This window comes from Trachurus trachurus, assembly GCF_905171665.1.
Source record: "Trachurus trachurus genome assembly, chromosome: 4".
Taxonomy (NCBI): domain Eukaryota; kingdom Metazoa; phylum Chordata; class Actinopteri; order Carangiformes; family Carangidae; genus Trachurus; species Trachurus trachurus.
In genome coordinates, this window is record NC_139898.1 from 16,205,253 (window position 1) to 16,233,148 (window position 27,896).

The following is a 27,896-nucleotide window of genomic DNA, read 5'->3' on the forward strand; positions in this document are numbered from 1 at the left end:
TGCTTGGTCAGGTTTCATTGGTTTCTGTGTGCTTTTATGTGTTTCCTGGTGTGCACTTCTCATCTATTCCTGTATCACACCAAAAAGACATAAGACCAGCTGACAGACATGAACTCTTTGTTATTGTAAGACAGCCAGGTGGTTATACAACAGGATGGATTTCTCTCAGTTGTTACTCTAATGGAGAGCACCACAGTCGATAAATGACACTAACAATTTCGTTCTGCTTGGGCTGCTGTAATTGAAAAGTAACTGATGCAGAACTATATAGAGCCCCTTTTCTTCTCTGATATTTTGTTTCATAGTTTCAGGCATTTAGTTAGTTATGATTAGGCCTGTTTCAAATGCCATCTTCCCCATGATGTTTGTTCATTGTACTGTATGACCGCTCCCAGAGTCTGTGTACAAGACAATTTAAAAACAAACAAACAGAGTGATGGCAATAATTCTCCGAACATAATGCCAGTCATTTTATTACAGTTTTTGGAGTTTTAGGCTGTTTTAAATATATGGTAAATGAACAGTTAATGGAAGACTAGCTTACTAAGGTGAATAGTCATAGTGTCTTTACAATAAAATATATTCTAGCGGTAAGGCTTAATTTCTTTTTTTGTGGCTGTTTGTTGGTCATCCCATGTATCTATGCACAACTACTTTGGCAGACACCACAATCTGCAACCCGAATGAGGGTGATAGACAAGCCATTTGAGCAGCTTCTGAACAAGTCGAACAGAGGATTACTGTTAATCTAAGCTTCTGTTCAATGGCTCTCCTGTCCTCAAGCCTGAGCTTGTCAACATAAGGCTGCTCAGTTTCTGGAGCTTTCTGTCTTTGAAGTGGCCAGGGTTTAAAGGGGGACACCACTTCATTTGGAAGCCACACCTGTTGTTCTTCAGTCCTGAAACTTGGAGAAGTTCAAAAAAAGTTGAAACAACAACTTTTCGATGAAGTAAAGAGTTTACAGAGGTGCACCCAAAATGGGACTCTGACTAGAGACACATTGAAGGTACATGAACATTTTACAGTATCTTCATGTCTAAATATGTCTCATATTTCCCCCCAAAATCAGAACAAACCAAAGCCACATTTATTTTTATTTTTTTCCCCTCAATTTTAAATTTTGCGGTATATTTCTTGTAAAATCAGTTTAGATATCTGTGTGTTGATATCTGTGTTGTCATTGCACTGTGCAATTCCTGGTGGACTAATCATAGCAGCCAGTATCTATATTACTCTGGACACTTTGCTTTTACAAATGAATAACTGCACATTTACAGATTTAATATGTACTATAAACCATGTCAACTTCTGTCAGAACTATTTCCAAGCTCCAAAAAGTCTGACAGCTTAACCCATGTACTCTGGTTTCTCACTGTAATTATTTCATGCTATGTGGCTCCACTCCACTGCTGGACTCCCTTGTTCGGCCTAAACCAGGTCTCATTGCTTGAATGAACACACCATTTCGTGTGCGTGTTTCATATAAGACAGAGAGAGAGAGTGTACAATTCATGTACAAACCACAAGTCGATTGGTCCCTGCTCCATGAGTAATCTACATTCATATGCAATGATATTGTATATTGTGTACTGTAGTATATTGGGTTTAGTAAATGCATTCAATATTCGACACAGCTATGTGTATAGACCGTGCTTGATTGACATCTATCTCAGCACCTCAGTCCCAACAGACCTTTTTCACAAGAGACATTTTGACATGACACAGAAGGGCTGAGGTATAAAAGTCAAACAACTTTTCCTTGACTTCCATTGAAAACGTCATAAAGGCACAGAAAGAAATGAAGGAGAATCCATATAAGGAATTGGGAAAAGACCAATGCAGTAAAAAGGCGATCTGTTTTTTTTTTTAAAACCAACTTTATCTGTAACACATTGATGATAAATGTGTCTTAACCACAAACACATAACAGCCATACAAATAACAGGGAAAAGGCCAGGATAAATTACATTAGTATCATATTTTTAACAAAAAATTCAATGCGCTTGTTTTGCAAGATGACTCCTAAGTGAACATATTTGAAAGAGGGGAAAAATATATAATTATATATATTTATGGAGCTCAGCCAGTCATGCAAGGATTTCCATAAGTTTTGCACAAGGTCACAGGAATGAAATGGATGCTGTGGGTTTATCCTACAATTGCCACTTTATTATGTTGCTACAAGGCATTGTGGGACAACACTATCTTTCTTCCTTTTGTAAAGAAGGATACAATGTATCCCATGTTGAGACAGGAAGCTTTGAAGCTCCTTTCCTAAGCATTTGAAGGATTCTACCAGCTCTTATCATGGCTGCCATTTAGACACATCCAGGTCACGTCCCTCAGTTAGGGACCTTCCCAAACAAGAAAGACTTTAAACACCCACACAATATTTAAGCGTGTTTCTGTGAAAGTTGCACCTTTAACATCCTTATTGGTTTGTCATGTTTAGTCACATCATGTTGCTGAGCTGAGGTTAATCAGGCTGAACATGTGGAAACACATGATGTATGTGCATGTGACAGTGTCAATGCACTTTCTGTGTTAATGACATAAAACATGTATTTTATCTCTTTCATGTGCTCAAGTTTTCAACCTTCATTGCTTCACATTGTGGAGTGATCTCTGAGTATGTTCCAGTACCTTCATCCAGTTGTAGAGATGTGGTTGGACTTTACCAAGAACTAGACTGTGTCATAATCTGTTGATCTGTATTTACATTTTTCTCTACAGTAGCCCCACGTGTAGCTTTTACAAATACATATAGAAGTGCAGCTTCCAGGGAGTGGTGTTCCAACAAAGAAAAGTCTGTGAATTGATAACATATTCAATGCATTTTGGCAGTAGATAAATCTGAAACATTATATGTATTGTTTTATTCCAACAAACTCCTGCCAAGATCAGAACGTTTTTCATTGTTTCACCATTTTCAGTATTTGCTTCTACTACTACAACAATACTGGGATATCGACTGGATACTGCAACTGTATGAAATAAAAAGAAAAGCAGAAAGTCTACCAAAGACAAATTGTTGTACAATTTCATACTTTGTGACTTTGCTTCATAGTGTGTGAGAACTGAGGAAGGTCAAAGTAATCTGTTCAAATTACACAAAGGACGGAGGGAATAGGATATTTATCAAAAGAATGAAAAAAAAACTTGCTATACAGAAAAAAATGAACATTTAAATGATGTGAGTGAACAAATTCTCCCTCTCTCTCTCTCTCTCTCTCTCTCTCTCTCTCTCTCTCTCTCTCTCTCTCTCACTCTATCTCTCTCTCCCTCTCCCCCTCTCTCTCTCTCACACACACACACACACACACACACACACACACACACACACACACACACACACACACACACACACACACACACACACACACACATTAGGACTATCTATAGCACTATACGTATGTAATTACAGAGGGGCTTAAACAACATTCATTAAGTCTGACATGACCTTTCGACATCCAAAATGCTCTTAAATTAGAACACTTTAAATATCGGTTAAATGCTGTTTCCCCATTGTTGTGTGTTGACTTTTCACCATTATGACAATTAAAACCAAAGCGTCTATTTACTTAATAAATCCAATCTGCTCTTTGTTTTTGTTTGTTTTAAACACTTATTCAAACACACAAACTCTGCTCTAATTTGTCCCAAACTGTTGGCATGCTAATTATCTGATGGGACAATGATTCATTAAAGCTGAGAGAATAACTCTAGATAATATTTTAGCCATGTTTTATCTGTGGGGGCGGTTGATCGAGTAAAGACTGGAGTCAGGACAGAAGCCAGACATCATGTCCTGCCTATTAGCTCCACACTGCCAGGCTCATCTATCTTTATTGGTCATCCATTAGCCTGCATTAAAGGGAGACACGGGATAATAGCAGTAATGATGCTGATGATGGAATTAGACTGCGGGTACACACGTCATCATTGCAGCGTTGCGCCTGGAATCATAAAGAGTTCCCAGTGACAAACGGACAGATATGAAATAAACAACACCTTTCTGTTGCTGATTGGTGTATGAGTGTGTGTGTGTGTGTATATGACAAACAAACACACACAGAGAAAGAGAACGAGATGAGGTTTTGCAATTTAGCTGAAAAATTACTATAGTGCTCGGAGGTGTGTGCATTAACTTTACGGCACATTGACAGCCAATCTGAAGGCAGCACCTGTGCCAGTCTGCAGGATGGACAGATGCTGGTACAGGTGTGTGCGTGATGATGGCTGGCAGAGACGATTGCCAGCCTGAGCAGCAGCAGCATACACACACCAGACCTAGCAAAGTAATGATGCCAGGCATTAGACAGCCGGGACAGAGGGATCATTAAGGCAACTTTCTGGAAAGATGCTCTAAGAACAGGAAAGCATTGAGCAAAATGAAGATATGGATGTGTGGTTCCAATATGACGGATTCAGAGAGGCGTAAACGTCTTTTAGGCAACACGTTACAACAATCAATCACAACTGTTTACAGTGCAGGTTAATGCTGCTATCCTATTATTTTTTTGGAGGCACCTCACCAGTCTTTTCTCTTATTACGCCTCTTAATTAGCTTCGCATGAATTACTAATCAACCATGAAGAAGGCATTCACCAATTTAAAAAGTGATAGCCCATGAAATGAACAGCACAGCCTCACACAAGCACATCAGTTACTAATGCTGAAGGGCCTGAATAAAAGACCTTTGACTGAAACAGAGGCAGAGGAAGGAAAGAAAGAAAGAAAGAAAGAAAGAAAGAAAGAAAGAAAGAAAGAAAGAAAGAAAGAAAGAAAGAAAGAAAGAAAGAAAGAAAGAAAGAAAGAAAGAAGCCCTCACACACACACACACACATGCACAAACATTTGCAGGGGCAAACCTTATTGTGTATGAATCCTTCATTAAGTATTTAGAACGGTATCAGTGCTGGCCCTGCCATCACGCTGTGTACACTCAGTGATCCACCCAGGAGACATTGATCTTCTTCATAAGAAACATAATGACCACCAGAGAAATGCTGATCATATTTCAGCACCAGTCAATTCAGTTCATTAGGGCCGCTCTACCTCCTGCTGCGGACCTGTATTGATCACGCCAGTGTCACCAGACTGTTATTCTCTGCTAAGGGAACTCACAAAACTGTCATTTATACAGTGGCAATGGCAATAATAGACTAGAGAGAAGAAACAAGCAAAAGAATACACAAAAGAGTGCATATTGGCCCATTTGTGTAAGAGCAGCGTGGCCTGTCTGTCTCTGTGCCCTTTCTGCGTCGGCATCAAATGTCAGACACGACACAAGAAATCCTAAAAGTATCAAGGCTGTCCCCGGGTTTCAGAGAGAATTTTTCTAATGCCTCTAATACCTTTTCCACCGTCTCCTCTCCTCTAATCTCCACTTATCTGGCAGCCAGGTGAGCCGCAGCACATGGCTGGTGGGCAGGCTTTGGTCTGTGGGAATACAGCTCATCTTAATGGTATTTCTCCCCCTTTTCCTTCTCTTCCCTTTGCTTCTCTTACCCTTTCCTCCAGGGCGGCTGTCAGACAGAGACGGAGGCAGCCAGAGAACTTCTCATTGCTGCTGTAGTTGACAGCAGGGAGCCGCTGGGATTGGACGAAAGACCACAGCCGCCCGTCATGCAGAGGAGCAGCCAGGCTCACAGGTGCACAGCATCTGACAGATAATAGCTGATAAAACCCAGGCCAACCAGTGGCTCGTTTCTCGCTAGGGGATGGAGGGGAGGGACCCATGGTGGTGGGGTGTGGGGTCAGACGCGGGGCGACATGGGCATGTTGAGGGGCAAAGTGTTCTGACAACTAGAGGCCTTTACTTGACCACCAACCAGCCAGAAAGAGGCCCCCACCCACACACACACGGGAGTAGTCAAGGATAGACAAGGTCACAGATATCAAATCCCTCCACAGAATCATTCCTGCAGCTTACTGTACACTTGGCAGAGGTTAAGATTGATTTGCAGCTTAATACAGAGTGTTGCTGCAGCTGCTGCATCTGAAAAAAGCACATCAAAACCCAAGAGTTATCTTATTAGTTGTTGTTTTTTTGCCATTACTTGCTGCTCTTTTATTACCCTTGTTTTAATTTCTGTTGAAAGATCTGTGAGTCTCTAAAGTACAATAAAAATTTGTTTATACCACGCAGTTTTTCCCCTTGTATCCTCATTCCCGTTTCATGTTTTTATTCATATCCAGAACTGCTTGTCGTCTGAGAGAGCAAATCAAAACTCAAGTGTACAAAATGCAAACATGTTTAAAGGCTTAAGTAGTGCTGACTCAAAACTAGTAAAACCTGTGATAAAACACAGTAATAAAGTACAATCACGTTCACTTATGTTAACTTAATTTTTTGTCTACCCTGCCACTTGAACAATGCTTCACTCTGCACAGAGAAGAAATGAAAGAACCTCAAAACCCACATTCCTCAGCCAGGACAGACAAACACTTCCTAGGATTCCTGCTTTCACAGTAAAAAAGTACAGTATGTCACATGTCATCCATCTCCTCTGCCATCCACATGCAGGATGGCAGCTGATGTGACAATAGGAAACACAGTCTACCTCAAATTTACCTCTGTGAAGGAGAAAACAGTCAAGACGAATCTAGCAGTCAGTTGCTGCATGGCTTGAGAAACACAGGCTGACAACAGTCCACCTCTTTTCTCTCTGAGCTGCTGCCACTGAGAGACAGGTACAGCAGATTTTTAAAGGTGCAAAAATACTATAATTTTTTACCATCCCATAAACCAAATGACCACATCGGTGCATGTTTGACTTGAGGATTGTTGATCCATACTCCCAAATCAGCTTTTTTTTTCTTCCAAGTGCTAATATGTCTTTTAAAACTCACTTCCTGTCAATACACTGTTTTGGTGATTGGTATTTCTTTCCCAGATAAGCCATATGATGTGCAGCGCAGGATACATAATCACTCTGCTAAGCATTTCTGTTGAAAGTCAGCTCTAACCGGCTTGGATTTGTGTGTTGAAATCTATCTGTATCATTCCTTGGTCCCCAACAGAGGTCAGCACAAAGTCACACACTCGCGCACAGGACAGCAGGGTGGTATAATCAGCAGGGGAAAATCCTGAGTTGAAAAGACTTGGGTTGAAGCGTCTGCTGTGTTGAAGGTTTTCTGGAGAAAGAAGAGGGGATGCTGTTCTACAGCTGAACCTCACAGCTGACCTGCCCGTGAAAGCAGAGCAATTAAAAATAGAATTTCCCTACGGAAATCAGTAATGTATAAAATGTTTATTTAAACATACAGCACTCCACATACACACCCGCTGGGCAGACGTGCTTAACATATAGATCTGACAGAGTGGCTGAGGCACAGACTGACAAAAGGCTGATAATGACCTTGACCATGGCAGCGATGTATCCCCTGGCAACATTTTTACACCAGAGGGCTTGAAGCTCTCAAGATAAGACCTAAGTTGGAAAGTTGAGGAGCACATTAAGAAATAAGGAGTCAATTAAAGTTAATCAGATAATCAGTTTTTCATCTATAAAGGACAAGGACACATTTACAAGCTAAATGACTGAATTTATCAGAATATAAATAAACTAGTTTATTATCTCTGTTTAATTATTCATACTTTTAGTTTAGTTTTAAATTGTATTAACAAGACAAACAGTGAGGACACCTCCATAATTAAGCAGTTCTTCTTCATTCTGTATCACAATAACCTCTCCTTAATTTGAAGACAGAACATCACTGGTCCACTGGTTTGGGTGAGCAGGTCGTTTAGCATGCTTTGAGCTCAGCCAGCAGTCCACAGCAGGACCGGAGTGACAAGAACACATTGTGGTCATTGTTGTGGTTTTATCAACATGAAAGAAGCTGTCTGGGGTGAATTTTAAAATACTTAAACACACTTTACAGTTATCACACGTCTATTTTTAGAGGCAAATGTGAGTGAAGCACTATTGAGCCCTTCCCACAGACAGGACGTAATTGCTCATAAACTGAATTTTTTTTTGCTGTGTCAGCAGGTATACGTAGCTCAGTATTAGAATACATTATCAGGTTAGACCATGTTAGAATCAAAAGACAGTCTGCAAGTTGAAGGAAGGGAAACTTACAGAAAATAATGTTTTATCCATCATGCTGGTGGAAAGTTCAAAGTACTACTGAACCTAAAACCCCCCTAAAATCAAAATGCATTATCTTTGAGTTCATGAACACATCACTCTCAGTTGCTGATATGACCCACAATCCAAAACTAAACCAGAACGGCAAAGTAGACTGCATACCTGCATTCAAGCCACTTTATACAAACTAAACTCAGCACTATGAGCATGTCTTACTTTGTACATACAATCAAAACATTATTACCTGAGAAACTGACAAAAGTGTCATCGAATGTCCTGTCTCGCATTAAGAAAAGTGATATAACAAAAAAAATCAATTCAATTCAAAATTAAAAAGCAAATGAATTATCTAATAGACACTGATGTAAACATAATACAATTAAGATGCAGACTATAACATCAGTTATCTTTACTTCACAGGTAAATACTTTTAAGCCAAATAGAAAAAAAAAAAGATTCACAACAGCCTCCAAATTGTAGTTCCTGAGTACAAGATCTAGTGAAGTAATAAAACCCACAGACATGTCAACAAATTTACATCCAAATGAAATCCAACATGAACACTATTGATTCAGCTCATTTACAGGTGCTATACTGTTTGTCTCTGTTGTTTATCTGCTGTGACTACAAGGTTAACAGTTGAGCTAATTGTCTCAAAACAATGTGTTAACGCTGTTGTGTTCAAGGACTGAATGACTCCAGCGCAGTTATTTATCTTTTGTATTGATCCAAAAAGGAGAGCTTCATGCAGATCCCCCCACTATCGAGGTGCTTCAACTGTCAGTCCCCTAACGCTGTCTATGGGGACATGAATGGGACACTTGAAACCATCATGAGCGTCACAGAACACAAAAAACAGCACGGAAGTGAAAGAGACACGCTTCCCATGAAGAAAATGAAAATCCTGTAACTCAGGAAGAAGAATCTCACCAAGAGAATCAGGCCACGAATCATCTGAGGAGCAATGGTTCGCAGATAAAAAAGTGTGGAGGAGAAGTTCACAAAAGAACTAAGAGAGAAGGAGGAGAATGTTAAACAAAAAAAGTGCGAAGTGAACTTGATGCTTGCTTTCATCAAAGTCTCTGCTTTCATGAACTGTGAATGTGCAAAACACTCGGTCACTCGTCCATCATCTTGCTTCCAGATGTCCCCACCTCCCCCCTACCTTATGATCTCCCCCGTTTCCCATTCCTGTTGCCATGTATATTAGGCTAATTGCAAACTCCAAATTGCCCCTGAATAAATAAAAAAAAATTACTTCATTAAAAATTCAGATAAACAAGTTCAATCATATTTCTGCGTGTGTCAGCCTCGCTGAATAAAGACAGACTAGAACTACCTGCACTGCAGTTACAGTGGCATGTGACATTGGCACATTGCATACAGGTTTCTATATTCACACTGGATCTTTGTGTTAAAACCTCACTAGTAGCCACTCCTATCCGTATTTGTAGCAGATCGTCCATGTGCTCCCATATTTAGCATCTTTTATCGTCTGAAGCAATAAGGATGCAATAGGTTGTGAATAAAAAACATGTGTGATATGTGATATAGTGGTTGTTAAGAGAGGCAGTGTCCTGGTTACACACACACACACTCACACACACTCACTCACACACACACACACACACTGAAAAACTCAATCCACCAGCCATAACACAGAGACAGAGTGGCATCAACCTCTATTATCTAGTCCCTATGCTGCTAACACAAAAGGCTCCCTGGAACAAAAATCCAATCAGTCCTCTCTAGGAGGATTTGCTCCACAGCAGTGCTCAGCAACACTGGTGGCTCTGCTGGTGACAAAGAAATAATCTCAGAGCCCACAGCCTGTTCACAGCCTGTTTACTGCCTTCGTCACATCGCCCTTTTAGAAAGAGGACAGAGTCTACGCTTCTTCTGTTGTCATTTACTGTCCTCTGAGTTCAGCACTCTCTCTCCTTTTCTGCATGCAGCAACATGAAACACATGGCTGACTGTGTGTACAGTGCGTGAAATTACCGTATTTGCGACACAGGGAATATTTACTCTAAGCATTAGTAATATGGGCTTTACAAAAAAAAAAACCTCAGGCATATAGAGGAGAGGCAGGTTTTAAATAATTGTTTGATGACAAATATTTTCAAAATATTTTCAATATTGTGATCCCCCCCACACGCCCACACACCCACCCCCTTTCAGGCTCCTATCTCTCACAGTCCTCCGTTCTTTGTCTGGTAAATTATCACACCCGTTCTCCATTCATTAGCATGCTGCTTCTTATTTAGCTACGCTACTGAGAAGCCTTCAACAAAATCAACTGGAAAATACTCAATACGAGGCGGCCAGCGCATCCCACTCCGTTCCTCCCTTCCATCCTTCATCTCTTTCTTTGTTTGCTTTATGTGTTTTTTTTAACCACATCAAAATGGAAGCATAGTCGCCCATAATGAAGAGGAGCGAGATAAAATATGCAAATTCATAGAGAAAGGATATAATTAGGGCAATAATAGGAAGTGTTGTTTTCACAGCTGCTCATTTACACAAAAGCCTGATAGTATTTTTATAAATAATGTTCTTCTATGTTTTCTCACTGTCTTCTGCATCCACTCCCTCCCTCTCTTAAAGTGCTCCACTAAAAACAAATCTCTGCAGACCTACAGCGTGAAAGCCAGTCAACCTTGCAGTCCCTGAGCCACACCGAAATTTCTATCAGCTCAGGTACTGTATGTACCACAGGCATACAGTAGATAGTGAGCAGGAGGTTGCTTTCAGGCTGTTTTAGAGCATGTCTTCCCGCCTTTCGTGGGTCAACCTAGGCTATATAGAAAACACCGTCTCCTGGCCTGAAGGGACTTTTCTACAAATCTGAGAGAATGTAAAAGACTAGCTCACGCTTATTTTAATTGTAAAGAATAGCACAAGAGGTCCAAAAGCAACGCCTTCCGTTCCTTTCTGTTTGCTGTACATACTGTAGATATATTGCTGCCAGCCACTGACCATTTTCTTTGCAGAAATTATAGAAGCCCAGCTGCAGTGTTACGAATTGGAAAAGAAAATGGAATCTAAACCCTTTTCTGTATTTTAAAGGAGCGATAAGGTCATCATTAGCATTTCAGAGACATTCAGTGAGCATGGCTAAAAGGTGCCTGAGACATTAAAACTTTGTTGGCTAGATCTTTGTTCCTTAACTCTAAGATGTGTGGATAGGAAAAGATGTGAGTAAATGAGTGAGGAAATGAGAGCTTAATGAATGAATGCAGGTTTCTTATGCTCCAACTTAACTCAAAGGGGGACCGGTCCGGCAGATAAAGATCGACTGATTAAAGTCTGCACAGCTGAACAAAAAGGAAATTGGTACACACAAGGGGGTTAACTTTCATTTCTCTGCGAGAGTGAAAAAAAAGAAAAAGAAAGATTTATGTTCTGACAGAAAATGTGTTTTCTTCAAAGCAACATAGAAATGGTACCAGTACAAAGTTTAAACAATCATCCTGTGTTTCATGAAGAAAGCGTTTCATGGGATTTAGAGGTGGGGGGGGGGGGTCTCTTACTACAACACCACAACGACACTCCATGAGTGCAATCTGCACAACGGCCAAGAGAAATACATCACATTCAAAACAATAGCGTCACCCACAACAAAGACATAAATACATGATATATCACTATATTGTTTGGCTGACTGCCCAGACACTTTCATCTGAAGCAATGGAAGCTATTAAATGGCTGAGAGAAAGCCAGGCTGGTGCATTGTGTAAATTAGAGAAAACTCTGTTGACCCCACTTTCACACTGCAGACAATTTAGTTCAAAGTAATCCTCGACTTATTCCGCTGTTTTCTGACATGTTATGTAAATGTTGAGACACTACATGCCGGTACTTTGTGGACAAGAAAGCGAGGCTCCTGAGAGTCGGAAACTTAGTTCTCCCTGCTCATAAAGGAGAACTAAAAACTGTCCTTTTGGTTTTATTAACAATAAAGGCTTTACCTTTATTACAGTTTTCTTCCCCACAAACTTTACTTTTACTTTTTATTTCAGTTTATGAAGACTTGTGTTTGGCTTGTTCTGGTTGACCATAATAAGTTTGGTGGGCAAACAACAAGGTTGTTGCCCGTGGGCTGGAGTTTTTCTTATTTTCGTAATAACTGGCTAACAATAGCTGAAGCAATTTCCACAGCTGCTTATTTTCCTAATGGCATGTTTGTTTTATTAACTGCTGCTCCTCCTGGCAAGAGGAATTTAAGAAAATGTAAGCACAGTCTTGGAATCCTAATTATTAATGTGTAAAATGTGGAATACAGTAGGTGTGAAACTTTTTAAAACACAGTTTTACTCATTAGTGTATACAGAACATTTTTGACTAAATCAAGGATTTGTTGGACATACTGTCAAAACATTGTCAACATTTTAATGCATGGTGAGGGATTCTAGCGTACCGTACCTTCAGTTTAATTACATTCATTTCACCTTGACCATCACTATGATGTGTCAGTATTACTGCCAGCAGAAATATATTTACAAATTCAGTTTTATAGGCTAAGCCTTATCTTATAGGCTAGGATTGTGCAGTGTATATGTGTCTAAATAGGTTATACAGTTTATCTACGTACTTTGAATAAAACTAAAAAGACTGTGACCTTTTTTTTTCCTTTTTTTTTTTTAGAAAAATATAAATTAAAGTTTGTTAATGTGAGCTGATGTTGATCCTGCTTTGATGTCTGTGATTTTGTTTAGAAAAAATGTCCTGACCAGGTTGTTTCCATGGAAACAATGAGAGGAAAATAATTAGAATTTTCAACATGTAGCGGCCATCGGCTCCATACCTCATAATTTTGTCCACGCTGTTCGTAATCTCGTGCCTTTATTATGTTCAATTTACTTACTTCAATTTCCACAATGTGGAATGAAAGATTCAGACAGCGCTTTTGAATATGAGCAGCTGGCTGTGCAAAAACCTGACCTCTGACCTCAGAGATATGTTCAGTGATTTTGTCTGGAGAGAGCAAAGCAGGAAACACATAGAATAACTGTAGAAAGAGATTCTCTAATGAATAACATTTCTATTCTGCTCTGACAGAAACAGCAGGGAAATGGAGATACAAAGAGAGAAGTGATAGAGTGAAAAAGAAGAAAGTGCGAGGAGAGATCTGAGAACTGCCTATTATCTCCATGCTGCTTCATTGCTTCAGACACACACACGCACACGCTAAAAGTGTGTACGCACACACTGACACACAACCATCCTCTCAAATCTGCCCAGATCTCATGAATATGATTGACCTTTTTTCCACTGTAATGCTGAGAGCGCATAAAGGGGAAAGGAGAAACTAAACAGAGGCAAGCAGAGTTAATTTAGAACAACACATTATTGGGTGCTGACTGCAGATATGGAAAAGGACAACCTAATCGATAAGCCAAAAGAATGACAATGGCCTCTCAAATCAATGTCTGCACCCCATTTTCTCACTGTGAAAAGACAAAGCCTTCAATGCAGGTGTTTGTTGTTGTTCTGTTTGCACCTGTGTGTGCATGTGTGAGTGTGTGTTTGTGTTTGGTGTGCATGTGTGTGTGTGTGTGTACCTGGCTGCTGCTGTGGTGGAACAGTTGCCAGGACTAATCATTATTTAGTTGTGGCGGGGCTGGAAAGGTCAGCAGTCTGAAATGTCAGGCTGTGTTCAACAGGAGCCAGATGCAGCCGTGCGCTGCTCAAGTGTCCAATTAAAGAGGGCCGAGTGAGGTTTGAGTGGGTCTGTGTGTGGGAGTGAGTGTGTGTGAAATAAGAAAGACAGAGAATAAAGACGTACTGCGTTTTTTTGGTCTGTTTTTCTCCAATGTGTATATACATAAATAGATGTGCATCAGATTTACAAGGTATATACATGTCATGTGTGTGGGTACATGTGAGAGTGTGAATCATTCTTCAGAGCAGCTAATGAATGCCATTAGCAACAGAGACCAACAGAGCAGCAGGGGCAGAATCCTCATCAAATCTCTCTCTCTCTCTGACACGCAGCACGTTATGAAGCCACTTGAGCCTATTAGTTTGTTCACACCCATTGATTTCCCCCCGCTGTCCATGCTATGAAGACGAAACGAAGGAGGGGGATAATACAACAGAAAAGGGCAGGGGAAACAAGAGGACAAAGGCAACGTGATAAAATAAGATCACTAATAAATAACAGCAGATAACGGGTGTTGCTCAAATGAGCGGAGGAAGAAGTGCCAACAGCGGAGAGAGAGAGGGAGAGAGGGCGGCGGTTGGGGAGGGCGACGAGGAGAAAGGAAGCGAAGGAGCGGAAACTCCTTTAATCTGCAGGGAGGAGAGAGTGTCCTGCCTGTATTTCGCTATCAGAGTCATTCATCTGAAAGCCTCACCTGCTCTTCATACAGCCATCATAATAACCTTCACCATGTTCAGTGTCTGTGTGTGCGTGTCCGCTTACCTACTGTGAATAGTAATAAGCAGCAGGGCAGAATAAAATATGTCTGCCAAGTTAAGAATATAATGGACTTCCCTTCAAGGCCACACGTAACAACATCCTGAATAATGACCTGCAATAATTTACGCAGCACACTGAGCTCCATACTGGTCAGAGGAGGAAACCTTTCAGTGGGAAATAATCGAAAGCTATTTCAGTCGATCTACGGCCTCTCCACGGATGCAGAGCCCTGAAAGGAGGGTAGCTGTACAGTGTCAGTGACTGTACGCTTATCCAAAGAGTGATGCAAAGTCATAAAAAATGAAGTTTTAAGCTATTTTAAGATTAATTCAACAAGGCGTCACAGTTAACAGGACATCGCCATGTACTGTATATCTTTCTAACAAGAGATAAGACTTTCCTCTGTAGTTGTGCTACTTTACCTCACAAGAGAGCTCAAGTTTGATGCTGCATATTGGCTACCTAGGAAAAAAGAGTAGACAACATTAAAGTAACCTTGGAGTGGCTTTGCACAACAGTTCTCTAAAAAAAATTTGTTGTGAGAGATTCCAATTTTCATTTCTTCTCTCTCTCAGATTATACTTAATAATGAAGCTCTACACAGACCTCCAAAGAGGCAGCCGCTTTAACAAAAGAGAGTTTTTGTGACCGTCCTCTGTGTGTTCATGATTCCAAAACTCAGTGGGACTATTTGTCCAACCTCAAATCTATTCACAGTCTGAGTTTGCTGAATAGTTTGAAATGTAACAGCATTTCTTAAGCAACTTTGAGTATCAGGGACAAAGTGTGGTAGTGTAGTCACCCAGACAGGAATTAAGTGTTGATTTGTGAATGAAAGGGTGCTGTCAGTCACCGGTATATCAACTTGAAGTGTTAAGTCCAATTGAGCCATACCCCTATAACTTAGAAATAGAAAAAAAAGAGGATAAAAATGACCATACAGTAGAGCTCCATCATTGTGAAAATCAACAAATCATCTATAAGAGATTGAAGGAGCAGTATGCAAACACTCTGGCTCTGATGTCAGACTGGTTGCATGAGTTGTTGCATCCACACAGAAAAGTATGATGATATAATCCTTCCCTCCTTTTTCCCCCTCACTTGGGTGTAGAAGGTGTTTGTATATAATCTTTCTCACCTCCTCTTCCTTCTTCACCTCCCCTCTCTCTCTCTCTCTCTCTGGTTGCCCTCTGTCAAACAGTGAAAGCCAGGGGCGAGTCTCTGCCTCTGTCTAGGACCTGAGGAACAGCTGCAACGTAAACCTGCTAAATTAACCTGGTCTCCATGAGCCTCACATATGCATTATTCTAATCAAAGCATATTAGATCATCCAGATACTTTAGACATATGGGTTTCTGTATCCTCCACGCCATCCCCATCTGTTTCCCCTCCCCAGTTTTTTCCGGAATTTCTCCTTGCACTTCATCTCGGTGGATCCCCTGCTCTCACAGCTGCCTCCCTGAGACACTGGAATACATTTCTAACAGTGCAACTACTTTCTGACACATTTTCACATCCAGTCAAACTTTGAGCACCATATGCGTGCCTGACTTCTATATGTTATGAGTCTGAGGTGCATACTGAATACAATTCAAAGTACTCTGTGCAAACTTTACTGATTTACTTTACCTCCCATATGGATGCAGAAAACCAAACCGCACACTACTATTAACTGAGCAAATGGCTGCTTACTAACACATGTATGTGAGTAATGATCAGGTAGTTTTTGTAACAGGGATCTACGATTATTTTAGTTGTGTTGATATTGTTTGTAATAGGTGATCACAGTGCAGTGTGGTGTAGATGAGCGTCTCAGTGTTGTTCAGTCTTATTGCAGAAGATTTGTTGTGAATTAATGGGGAAAAGTAGCGAAAACAATATGATCATAACTTCCTGAAGTGATGTAGTTAGATGTAGTAGAATGTGTTGGGCAACAAATCCTCATAAATGAGAATTAAATAAATATTATATAATTTTAAAAATATTAAAGTTTTGTGACAAAGGATGGTTATTGATAGCCTCGTAAACCAGCCTCTCGCGGAAGTGCATTTCATTTCATTCCGAGGGAGAGTCTGGCCTCATCCCCATTCTAAAGCGTTTGGACTGAAACCCTCAGAAGGCCGAGCCAATCAGCGTTGCCCGCTGTGATTGACACAGCACGTTGGCCAATCAGGGACCGACTGGTGCAAAGCCCCGTCACTACACCAACTTGCTGATTGGCTGAATGGGGTTGTCTGTCAACGCTACTACCAAAGATATTAAACCGTCTTTGCTACTACTCCCGCCCACCCCAAACGCTTAGAGGGGGGATGAGGCCAGACTCTCCCGAGAAATGAAATGAAATGCATTTCCGCGAGAGGCTGGTTTACGAGGCTAGGTTATTGAGACATTTACCTCACATGTTGGCAAGGGTCTCAAGAAGTGCACGTGAGCACAAAGTTTCCCATATGCCGGTCAATACCTTGATGTGTAAACCATTTCTGAACATATGCTTTGGGCCCCATGTTTGCCCCTATGACTTCTTTTGACCGCAACTGTTCCATGTTTTCTGACATCACATCATAAGACAACATCCTTTCACACATGCTCAAACAGACGACCAGCAACCATCAAATCCATAGTAGTCTTGCTCTAGGGTGTTCCACAGCACAAGCACCATTTCATCTGCTTTTGCCCCACAAACCATCCGTGCAGGTGTGTGTGTGTGTGTGTGTGTGTGTGTGTGTGTGTGTGTGTGTGTGTGTGTGTGTGTGTGTGTGTGTGTGTGTGTGTGTGTGTCGGAAATCAACATCCAGAAAATGTAACACTATAAGCATTTAGGTTTGGTTAAGAGCAAAAAAACAGAGTGCCATACTGGTACATGTCTGTCAAATCAACATCAAGTCAAATTAGAAAAGATTTTGATACTGAATGGGAGCATTACAGCACAGTTTTAAATGAGTTGTGATGAGGAGGTGTTATAGAGAGGTTTATGTGGGCGTGAGTGAAGTCATAAGATCTGAGACTTACCAGAGTTTGTGATGGTTAAGAGGTCTAGACGCCGTTGTTGCTGGAAGAAAAAAGAGAAAAGAAATGTCATCAAGTACCGGTAATCATCAGTGATCGATTCTAAACATTACTCTAGTCCTGTCTATTAATCAATCTTACATATCACATATTGGTTTAGTTGGCTAACTACTGACAAACAGCTTTAAAAAACGACAAAAAAACCTTAGTGTTTTATTTATTCTTTGTTTTCCAATGGCTATTTTTTCAGTTTGATATGTCTTCCAAATAACTCAACAATACTGTATTTCTGTTAAGGTTGTATCTTGAACTGGTCTTACATCAAATTTGTGGTTTCCCCAACACACTCTTTTTTCTCGCTCTCACCTTAGGTGTGTGTGTGTGTGTGTGTGTGTGTGTCCTCACAGGTTTTTGATGGAGTGTGTTTGAAAGTGCGTGCAATTTTACACTTGATGTCTCCAGCAGCTGAGAGGGAGTCTAGAGGAGGTGCTAGATGGCTACCCCTCTCTTTAACCTGCTGTCTTTCTACAGACACGCCCTCACACACACACACACACACTTGACTGTTGAGCACTGCAGTAATCAACACCCCAGCCCTCCTCATCTATCAGTCCCTCAGGAAAGAAGATCTTCACATCCTCACAAAGGATACAAGGGCTTGAGTATGGGTGTGTGTGTGTGTGCGTGCGTGTGTCTCTCTCACCCACAGTATGGCTAGGTCAAAGTCAAAGCCAGCTTTTAGGACTGGACTTCATTAATATTCAAGCGCCATACTAACCAGTCATGGAGAGGGATAAGCAAAGTGACTCTCAACATTCTTGGAGTCCTTTTCTACCAACCTACAGAGCTGCTTCAAGTGGAGCTCTCTAATAGGTACTAAACACTTCTTTTCGTATTCAGCAGATGCTCTTACACCGAGAGACTTGTAATACACAACATGAGTGGAGGGAGTCTACCAGGTGCAAAGATAGAACAACTTTTGCCATAAATGCACAGACACTGTAACTTATCACCAGCACTACAGTGGGAAATGTAAGAATGTTACATTAGGAGTCTCTGCTGATAATTATTCTGTCAAGTAAAGTAATCTCATGTGAGTCAAGTGTTTTGGATGAAGATAAAGCATTAGTGATTTATTGTATTTCCATGCATCTGATGGCTTTGGGAGAGACAAGTCTAAAAGATAAAATGATCAAGGGGCACCAAGCGGCACAGGAGGTTAAGCAGGCGCCCCATGTGTTGAGGCTAAAGTCCTTGCTGCAGGCGGCCCTTTCCAGCATGTCACCTGTACTATCAAATAAAGACATGAAAAGCCAAAAAATATACTGAAAAAAAGAGAGAAAGTGATCAAAACCTAGAGGTAAGAGACCTAGAGGTTAAACTTAACACCTTGGATGTTGGAAAGTCAACAGGGAGGAAGAGGAGGAGAGAGGCAGCATAGAGGCCATGCTTTATACAAGCACAATGATTTGTTATATACCTGTATATTTAATCTAAATTTACACATTTTTAAACAGGTATTAAAATGTTTGTAAATGTGGGCATTTTCACAGACAGACAGACAAAAAGCTTCTACTGTATGGAGAAAATCATTGCCAGTTAATGAGAAATATGTGGGAGTGGTGCATACTCTGAATGTGGAGAGGGTGTCATGAGAGCCTTTATGGAGAGCTGAGATTTCAGTCAAGCACTGAAGAGAGTGAAAGTGAAATGTTTGAGTTTGGACTGAAGAGAGAAGGTCATCAAAGCACAGGGAACCCAGAAAAAGAAAAGTTGTCTCAGGAGAAAGATGCTCCACGAACATGCAAGAATTTGTGAGGTCGGAGCCAAAGGTGTTTTTAAAGTAGGTTTATTTACTCGTTTAGCTTTGAGTAAAGTGGGTTTTTCAAATCATATTGTCATGATGTTCTCAAGCACCGTAAGAGTGAAGGTTATCTGGGATTATATACTCCCAGTGCATTGTCTGTGTGGTGGTATGGATGCTGGAGTGGATGACCATGTAAGCAGTAGAGGTCACTGTGACAACATGAGACACAAACAAGCTGCGATTATACACTCCACTATTACACACAGACACACACTCGCACAGATTTACACGCACACACACTCCACCCCCCCTCTCTGTCACATACACACACACGCACACATGCACACACTGTTTCTACCACCTGTGGACATTGCTGACTCTCCACAGTCAGTCAGATATGGAGCCACAGCAGGAATCACTAACAACAGAGAAACATTTACACCTCTACTTCTTCTCACTGTCGCTGGGAGATGGGGTTGAGGCCTGGATAAGAACAGCCAGAGCTCAACCACACCCTTCAGGAAAATAGAAAATATAATATCATTGCATGTTTATTTTAAAAAACACTGCATTTAGATTTCTTTAGCGAATCTTCCTATATCTGAACAGCAGTGACTAATTAGAAAACAACAACCAAATACACATTTTTTTCACCTATATTTATGATTATTCACTCGATGTCATCATATGGTTTAAATGTCTCCTGTTAATCTCTTTTTCTCATTTTGTTTTTTAATGTTCCTAGTTTTTGTCTGTTACTGGAGTGAAATGGGCACGCAAATAATATTATTTCTCCATACTATATATAAATAATCAATTAAATCATATTTATTAATGAAGATAAATGCAAATCTGCTGTCTAAACTTTCCTGCACTGATAGTCTGTAGAGGCTGGTTAGATTATGTTGTGTAGGACTGTGTAGCACCCTCTATTGGCTCTCCACATTTATGCAAGTGGAACTATACTAGACTGAATACTAATACATAATTTGAAACTGATTTCTCATTTCAGGTTAGGATATGAATATGAATGACTGCAGATGTATGGGATGGGGAAAACACATTCATATGCATATAACATGCCACGGGCCAGGCAACTTCTGAACCTGATGGCATTTTAAAAATCTATTCTCTAAATCCTCACAAGTCATTTTTATATATGCACACCGATGCACACATGCAAACGCTCACTCAATCTGCAACCAGCAGATGAGAAGTGTGAGTGCTGTTGAGTCTGCCAGTACTTATACACAGATAATGAATCTGTAGTAGAGAATTACAACACGCTACCAGTGCTCTCTCTTCCTGCTGCTTTTGTTAGTCCTTAACATGGATAAGGCGCTTAGTGTTCTTTAGGAGGGAGAGCGAGACAGACAGACACACAAAGAGGGAGAGAGGGGGGATCTGACACAGAGAGAATTACATTAGCAAAAGCATTTCAGGGCAGAAAATAGGATTGAATTAATCTTCATCAAACATAGCCAAGAGCTGAGGGATCACACCCTGGTTGAAGCCAGCCCAGCTACAGTGAGAGTGGCAGGCCACTGCCCTCTCACTCCCATAATGACAAACACACAACAGCTTAAACCAAGTGCAGTGAGTATTTGTTACTAATTGATTGACTGATTTCACCCTTCTTAATTCTACTGTGTATACTCACTACCTGCTCGCTGCCATTCACTGCACAGGACAATCAAAATCAAAATGGTTGTTATTGCTGTTGATATCTGAATGCCAAAATACTTTTTTATTGACAGCTTAACAGATACTAATTGGACTGACCTGGTAGAGTGGGTTACACCTGGGTTACACAAAAAATCCCAGGAAGGTTAAGTCATTATTTGCAAAAACAAACAAACAAACAAACAAACAAAAAAACCTGGCACAAGTCCACAGCTGTTTACCGCAGGTGAATCTGAACTGGACCTGCCAGTTAAAGTGTTATTAGGTCAGAAAACAAGGAAGCAGTTGGGAGCCAGAGGTGATGGCCGCTCCAGCTGTCACGGTAGTCGGGCCAGCCAGCACGGACTCTGGGGCACCATGGCAGGAAGCACAGTAAACAATAGTGATATAGTTCACGGGACCGGAGTCCCAAATTATCTTAAAATAGCTACAGTGTTATATGAGAACATAATGAAGTTTTATTTGTCTGTGCATGTAACCTGACCGGGAAGCCTACTTCAGTGTTTCTATTCCTGGATGTTTCATGAGTGCACGTCACACTACAGATATTTACCGCGAAAAGTGGAAAGATGCAATTTAACAAAGGCTTCAGACCAATGTAAATCTGCATTTGGACTAAAGACAAACTGCTTAGTTTCTCTGTGAATGTTCTTATCAGATTTTCTTGTTATTAGGTTATATTAGTCCCGCTTAAATATTCTATATTATTTTCTAAATTGAATAAACGGTATTATAATATTTATATGACCGCCACCTCCCTAAAGAAATCTATAACATTTTAATCACTATAAATACAGTCATTAACAGAGCCAATCAACAGACCAGATAGCAGACTGTGCCTCAGTCAAATGGAGTGACAGCAGTGGAAAAACCATTAATGTACTAAACCCCCTACTTTATGACTAAATTAAATATTCATGCACAATCTACCCAAAACCCATTTGCCAACATTTCCTCCAGAATTTACTTTTCATATTTGCTGATAGTTATCACACAGAAAAGAGAGTGAGAGGAAGTAGAAGGAGAGAAGGGCAGAGAGGAGCCGAGGGGGAGGGCGGGGGGGAAGAGTAACTAAAATCCCAACCATCATTTTGTAGCTCATTTCAAATTAATTTAAAGTCAATATGGCTAAATTACACTGCCACAGCCACCATCGAATGCAGCTTCCATTTTTTAAGAAAGAATTTGATATAGCTGTGGATGAGAATATCATTAAAGTGAACCTCCATTAACAGGGGAATATTATATTGTGAGGGAAGCTTTATTTCCAGAAAATGCACTATTAGTTTCATTATGCTTATTTTTATTGTCAAATATCAAGTTATTATATTCATCACATTGACACGCTATCACCATAATATACTCAAAATATAAATACATAGAATCCAACAATAAAAGTTTGCAATTACGAGTTAACAGGTTTATACCTGAAATAACTAGTTTTTCATTGATATGTTGATATGGGCGGTTGATGCCTATTTGCGAAACCAGTTGATAGAACCTCGCTCATTAATGTGTCGCTGTGTACTGTCTCTCCCTCGTCTCCCCCTGTTTGTCTCTACCCTGTTTCTTTGTGTCTTTGTAAGCGTCTTTGGGTTACTGAAAAGCGCTATATAAATCAAATGAATTATTATTATTATTATTAACTGTAAGCATTTACTTGTGTTTCTGGCCATCTGTTCAAAATCCACTGCACGTTTAGCCATGTTTTGGGCCTCCAACAGCTCTCAAGGGAAATGCCTGCCTTTTGAGCTGCTAAATGTTCCATTATGTTCACAAGCCAATAGCTACCTATGACTTGGTGTGGTGAACAATTGGCTTTTCAGAGTTTTTGTGCAGTAAAATGGCAAACCAACAGAAAAGAGCAGTGAGATCCAATCAGAAAAGTTTCATACACCAGGAAACCACAATAAAGAACTGATAGATGTTTAAACACTCCCCAGAGTTGAGTGAGACTGACAAACAAAAAAAAGGTTCCGGTTATTTGCGCAAGTAACTTATTACCCTTCACCTTGTAATGACAGAAGAATTTTGTGTAACAACAAAGTTCATTTTAAGAGGTTTGGGTGAAGTAACAATAGACTAATCACAGGACGAATGAATCCATGACCAGTATGCAGCCATGATGATAAATGGCCAAGCTGTTTTGTGCGTAAAACCTACCAGAGTGTTACACCTGCCACTGGTACACTCTTATTGCTCATAGCGGGTGTTTGGAAGTGGCCCATATGGTAGATTAGGTTGGAAGACTTGTGCTTGAGGGAACTGCAGAGTCAGGTGGTAATTTTCATTGGGTTCATCACTATAAATGACCTTTAATGTAAAAGTTGTCATGTGATCCATTGTTAATATAACAATAATGATAATATCCCCCATTAAGGGCTGAACATTACTTAATATTTGCACGTTAGCTAACTGGCCTTTTGTCTAAAGGCAATGTTGATATTACAGCTTGCTTAGTGCATTAATTATTGCTGTGTGCTGTGATCCCGGTTTTATGCTGCTGTTGTGTTGATGAGGTCAGATGCAGGAAACAGGCATCTGCAGCCAGTCCCACAGCAGTCCCCTGTGACCCATAAACACACACACACATACATACACCTCTTATCATATACAGTACTCATGGTAAGGGCAAGGGTCAGTGGTTGATGGGGCTGTGAGTGAGAAAATGGGTTGTCGACAACCTGACTCATCTTCCATCTTGCTCTGGTCCTCTCAGCTCATCCCTGCTGTCTACCTCATCTGGAAAAAACCGCCCAATCACCTCATCTGAGTCACTACTTTTACTCCTCTGTAAGCGCACACAGCTAAACCCCACCCCACCACCATCACCGTCCACCACGTGTACACACACACACACACACACACACACACACACACACACACTGCTTGGACTGATCTGTAGCTCTCCAGAGGTAAAAGGGGAAACCAGCTTTATTTGCCCATCTTTGTGTCTCGCTGCATCTTAGTCATCGTCCCTTGGTAACAAAGAGGGGAGGTGAGGTAAGAATGAGCTAATGGGATGAGCCTTTTAGGACATGCTTGGGTGTGGCTGTCTGGATCACTGCATTTAGGAACATCAAAATATAAGAGGATTACAGGTGTTATAATTTAAGGCTTCCAAAAACTGCAAAATGTAATATTTACAGCTTGATAAGTTTTCATATGAACACATTGTTTTTAGTTTACATAAAAAAAGTTGCACAACAAAGTCTGGGTGTTAATTTCAAAATAAATGTTGCAGATGTAATGTTGTTTTTTTAAAAGTAGAAAAAAACATCACTATGAGTTAAGTTCTGCAGGAAAATGGCAACTTGCTAGTTCAAAATATGACTTGTGCATGCCAGTGTTAGATAATGTGTGTTGCTGAGATGAGGGGGGGGAGAAGATGGAGCAGAGGGGGATAGAGAGCAGGGCTTTGTTGCGTGACCAAGAGCCCTTAGTTAAAAATACAACAAACCAAATAAAAGATTTATTCCTTCTGAGAGCGGAGAGCAGCTTCGTCTTGAGCGATGGGAGAGGACAGCCACGGCCACCTGCACAGGGCGCACAGTCCTCCCTGCTGCTGCCGTTATTACACACTCTGCTCTTACACAGTGGACTGCAGTAATCTGATAACGTGCACAACAGCAGGCATGAACAGATACATGTAGCGTATGCTGACACATGAATATGCATGCATGCAGTCAAATGCACACACACATACCGTATGCATATGGTCATATCAACACGCACACACAGAGTCATTTCACGCCACGCCACCGCCTTATCTCATAGCTGTTAAAAATCATGATTCAATTCCATCTTGATTTCATTAAATATTCATAAAGACCAATTAAAAGAGCAGCTAGCTGGCAGTGAGGTTTCCCTTTCCTCCATCTTTCTGTCACAGGCAGTCAGTCAGGTCACCAGCTTTTTGAACAACGACCCCATGGGTCTAGGCTGTATGACCATGGTGCTCCTCTTGTCTCTTTTCAAATACTCAGACTTTTACTTTGAAAGCAATAACTTGGTGCAGCTGGCTAATAACAGCCTAGCACAATGCTGTCAACCAAGGAATAACGTAATGTTCCCTTACACCATACTCCAACGACAGTGACCATAGGTGTGTTGTGTCTTACAGTAGGTACCCAAGATCAAGATGCCGTGTTTTTGTGTACATATATATATTTTTTTTTACATATATATTTAACTACAGTCCCCTCTTTATCTTCGTAAAATCTAGCAGTTATTGGATTTTTGTATTTGTGCTCATTTAACAATCCTTTGTTCTTTGCACACGATTCATTAAGTCACATTCCTTGTAAGAGTAATAACTATTTAGCATTGATTCATTCTGATTCAGATTCAAACCAGCTATGAACAAGGTGTAAATGTGCTACTAAGTGGTAAGATCACTGCAACGTGTAGGGATAACACTGATGGGTTTACATTACTATATTTAAAATTTGTTTCACCATGGGAGTGTTTCTTTTTCTCAGGATGGCTAAATTTGCATCAGATCTGACTTTTGTGGACAGTGAGATCAAGGGGGTAGATACTTTAGCCACCCTGTAGGTGTGTGTTTCTGCTGTAGATAATATCAGTGATGGAGGCATTGATCAGCTGGCATCAGTCATTGGGACAGTTTTTTGGTTTTGACTGTAACTGTTTTGTTGAAGTTCTGTTTTATCATTGAACATTATCATGTCTCTCTTGTTTATTATAACTGTGATTTTCAAAAAACGTAACTACCGGTATGAGTGTGTGTCTGTATCTGGCTGTGAGAGTGTGTGTGATTCATACACATACAGGTAACCTAAGAATCCCTGCTGAGCCAAGAGTTTCCTCTGTGACCTGGCAAAGAATCAATGACAGCATCTTGACACTGGGGACCAATCAATGACTTGAGGACAACGATAGCATACTTGATACCTTAACACACAATTTCTCTCTTACACACACTCACACAGAAGGACTTGGTCCGAACATCATTTCCCTGTTGGGCTGTGATTGACCCCTGCCTGATGGAGTGCAGGTGCAGTGTCCTGGTATTTACCAGAGAAGGCTGAATCAATGCCCAGTGGCAGGCACACAGTCAGGACAACCCTGCAGCAGAGATCAAGCCTCGGCTGTGCCAATGTTACTGGGTCTGATTACTGGGCAAGAACATTACTCTGAGAAAACACATCATACGCCGCATATCTGTTCTCTGGACTAGAAAACTTTATATGGCAGCCTTTTTTTTAGGATTGTTCTTTTTCCCTAAAGCGGCTACTGTGAAGTTAATGTGGGAAAAAAAAGTAATTCACATCATATTATGTCTCCCAGTGTGTCCTTCATCAACAAGTCTAACAGAGAAGCCTTTCCATGTTACTTTTTCTTATCTTTAGTAAACACTCAATGCCATAGTATGCTGGAAAAATCCACCTTGGTGTTATAGTCTTATATTTCTATCATTTTCTGTTAGGGGTCTTAAATCAACTGTGAGAGATAGAAAATGAAACTGTGATTCTTCCATATGGGACTTGGAGCTCCTTCCAGAGATGTCAACAAACTTTTACAAGGTTTTTGTGACTGAAACTGAAACTCATGCTGCCACACAACTGAACTTGAATACTGACTTGTCGATCTCCCTGTCCACAGACCAACCCTACTGGAGTATCAATTGACAAGTTGTAAGGCTGAAAAGTTCACCCATCTCTCCTCGGGGGCCTAATTGGAGCTGAAGGTCAGGAGACGTGTATGTTCCTATTGGTTTATTGCCTTTATGGATCTAGTGTATGTGTGAATGTGTATGTGTGCAGGCCGTGGAACAATACTCCCCTCTCTCATGCTGCCTTTTTCCATTTCAAAACCTGTTATTTTTATTTTTTTTATGATATCCCCCAAAACAAATTCAAATGTCTGTTATCTTCAAGTAACCAGACAGTGGGAGACATATTAGAAAAGAAATGAAACAAAATGTTGTGTGACTAAAGCGTTTTCTCCAGCAGAACTTTTCCATTTAGCCGAGTTCAATCAGGTATCGAAATGGAGTGCTGAATAGTTCTTTAAAGCTGAAGCAGGCTGGACTGCTGTGCTACTGGTAATTAAGCGGGACAATAATTAGCCGCTACTGGAGGAGAGAGAAAGGGAGGGTAAAAAGAGTTTGAGGGATGCACTGTAACACAAATACAAACAAAGGAAAAAACAAAACAACAACAACAATTAAACTGCAAGATGCAAGAGATGTGTGTGTCCCTTCCCCCATGTCAAAACAACCAACACCCTCTCCAGATGTTGATGTGTGGACCAGATGGATGCACTGTTTGGTGTCTGCTAACTTCTAATCACAGTTTAGAATGAGAGTGGGACTGGAGAAGAAACAGGGCGGAGGATGAGCAGGGAGACAAAGTGGGAAAGGAAATGACAAAATCCAAAGTAGATGGAGAAGCCTGGATGGCGGCTCACTTGAAGAGGACCAACCCCCAAGAGGAAACTGTCTGTGTGTGAAGAGAGTGAGAGAAAGTTATGCTACAGTATGTCCCCTCCTCTATGTCAGGAAAGGGTCGGTTTGCTGCCAATGCTGTGGGACTTGGAACCTAAAAATCAATTTAACATCGGAGCTAAACAAAGCTGCATTGACCATCACAGGTACCTGGCTTATGGCCAGTTCCATTAGCCTTGTGAGTTTGTGTGTGTGTTTACGAAAACGGGGCTGGTCACGGGGTTGAGTAGTGCCGTTGCAGAGCATGTCTGGTCCACTTGTGTATAACCTGTCTGTGTGGACATTGAGCAAGACAGGGATAGCAGGCAGCCAGAATGAGATCTTATACAGTACATGGCATTGCCTTTCTGCTGATTGCTGGGAATCTTGAGGCTGGTGTGTTTCCCAAGGCAGCCAAACACATCGAGC

General features: G+C 40.8%; 1 protein-coding gene across 2 annotated transcripts in view; it reads right to left on the reverse strand.

The window, feature by feature from the left end:
• agbl4 (AGBL carboxypeptidase 4) overlaps window positions 1-27,896 on the reverse strand; it is a gene marked incomplete at its 5' end in the record, with an annotated part of 263,314 nt that overhangs the window by 69,468 nt on the left and 165,950 nt on the right. For both annotated transcript variants that reach the window (XM_083969985.1, XM_083969984.1), the window contains one exon: window positions 17,533-17,572. In XM_083969985.1, coding sequence (XP_083826111.1) covers window positions 17,533-17,572 — 40 coding nt within the window. The remainder of the gene's footprint in view (window positions 1-17,532; window positions 17,573-27,896) is intronic.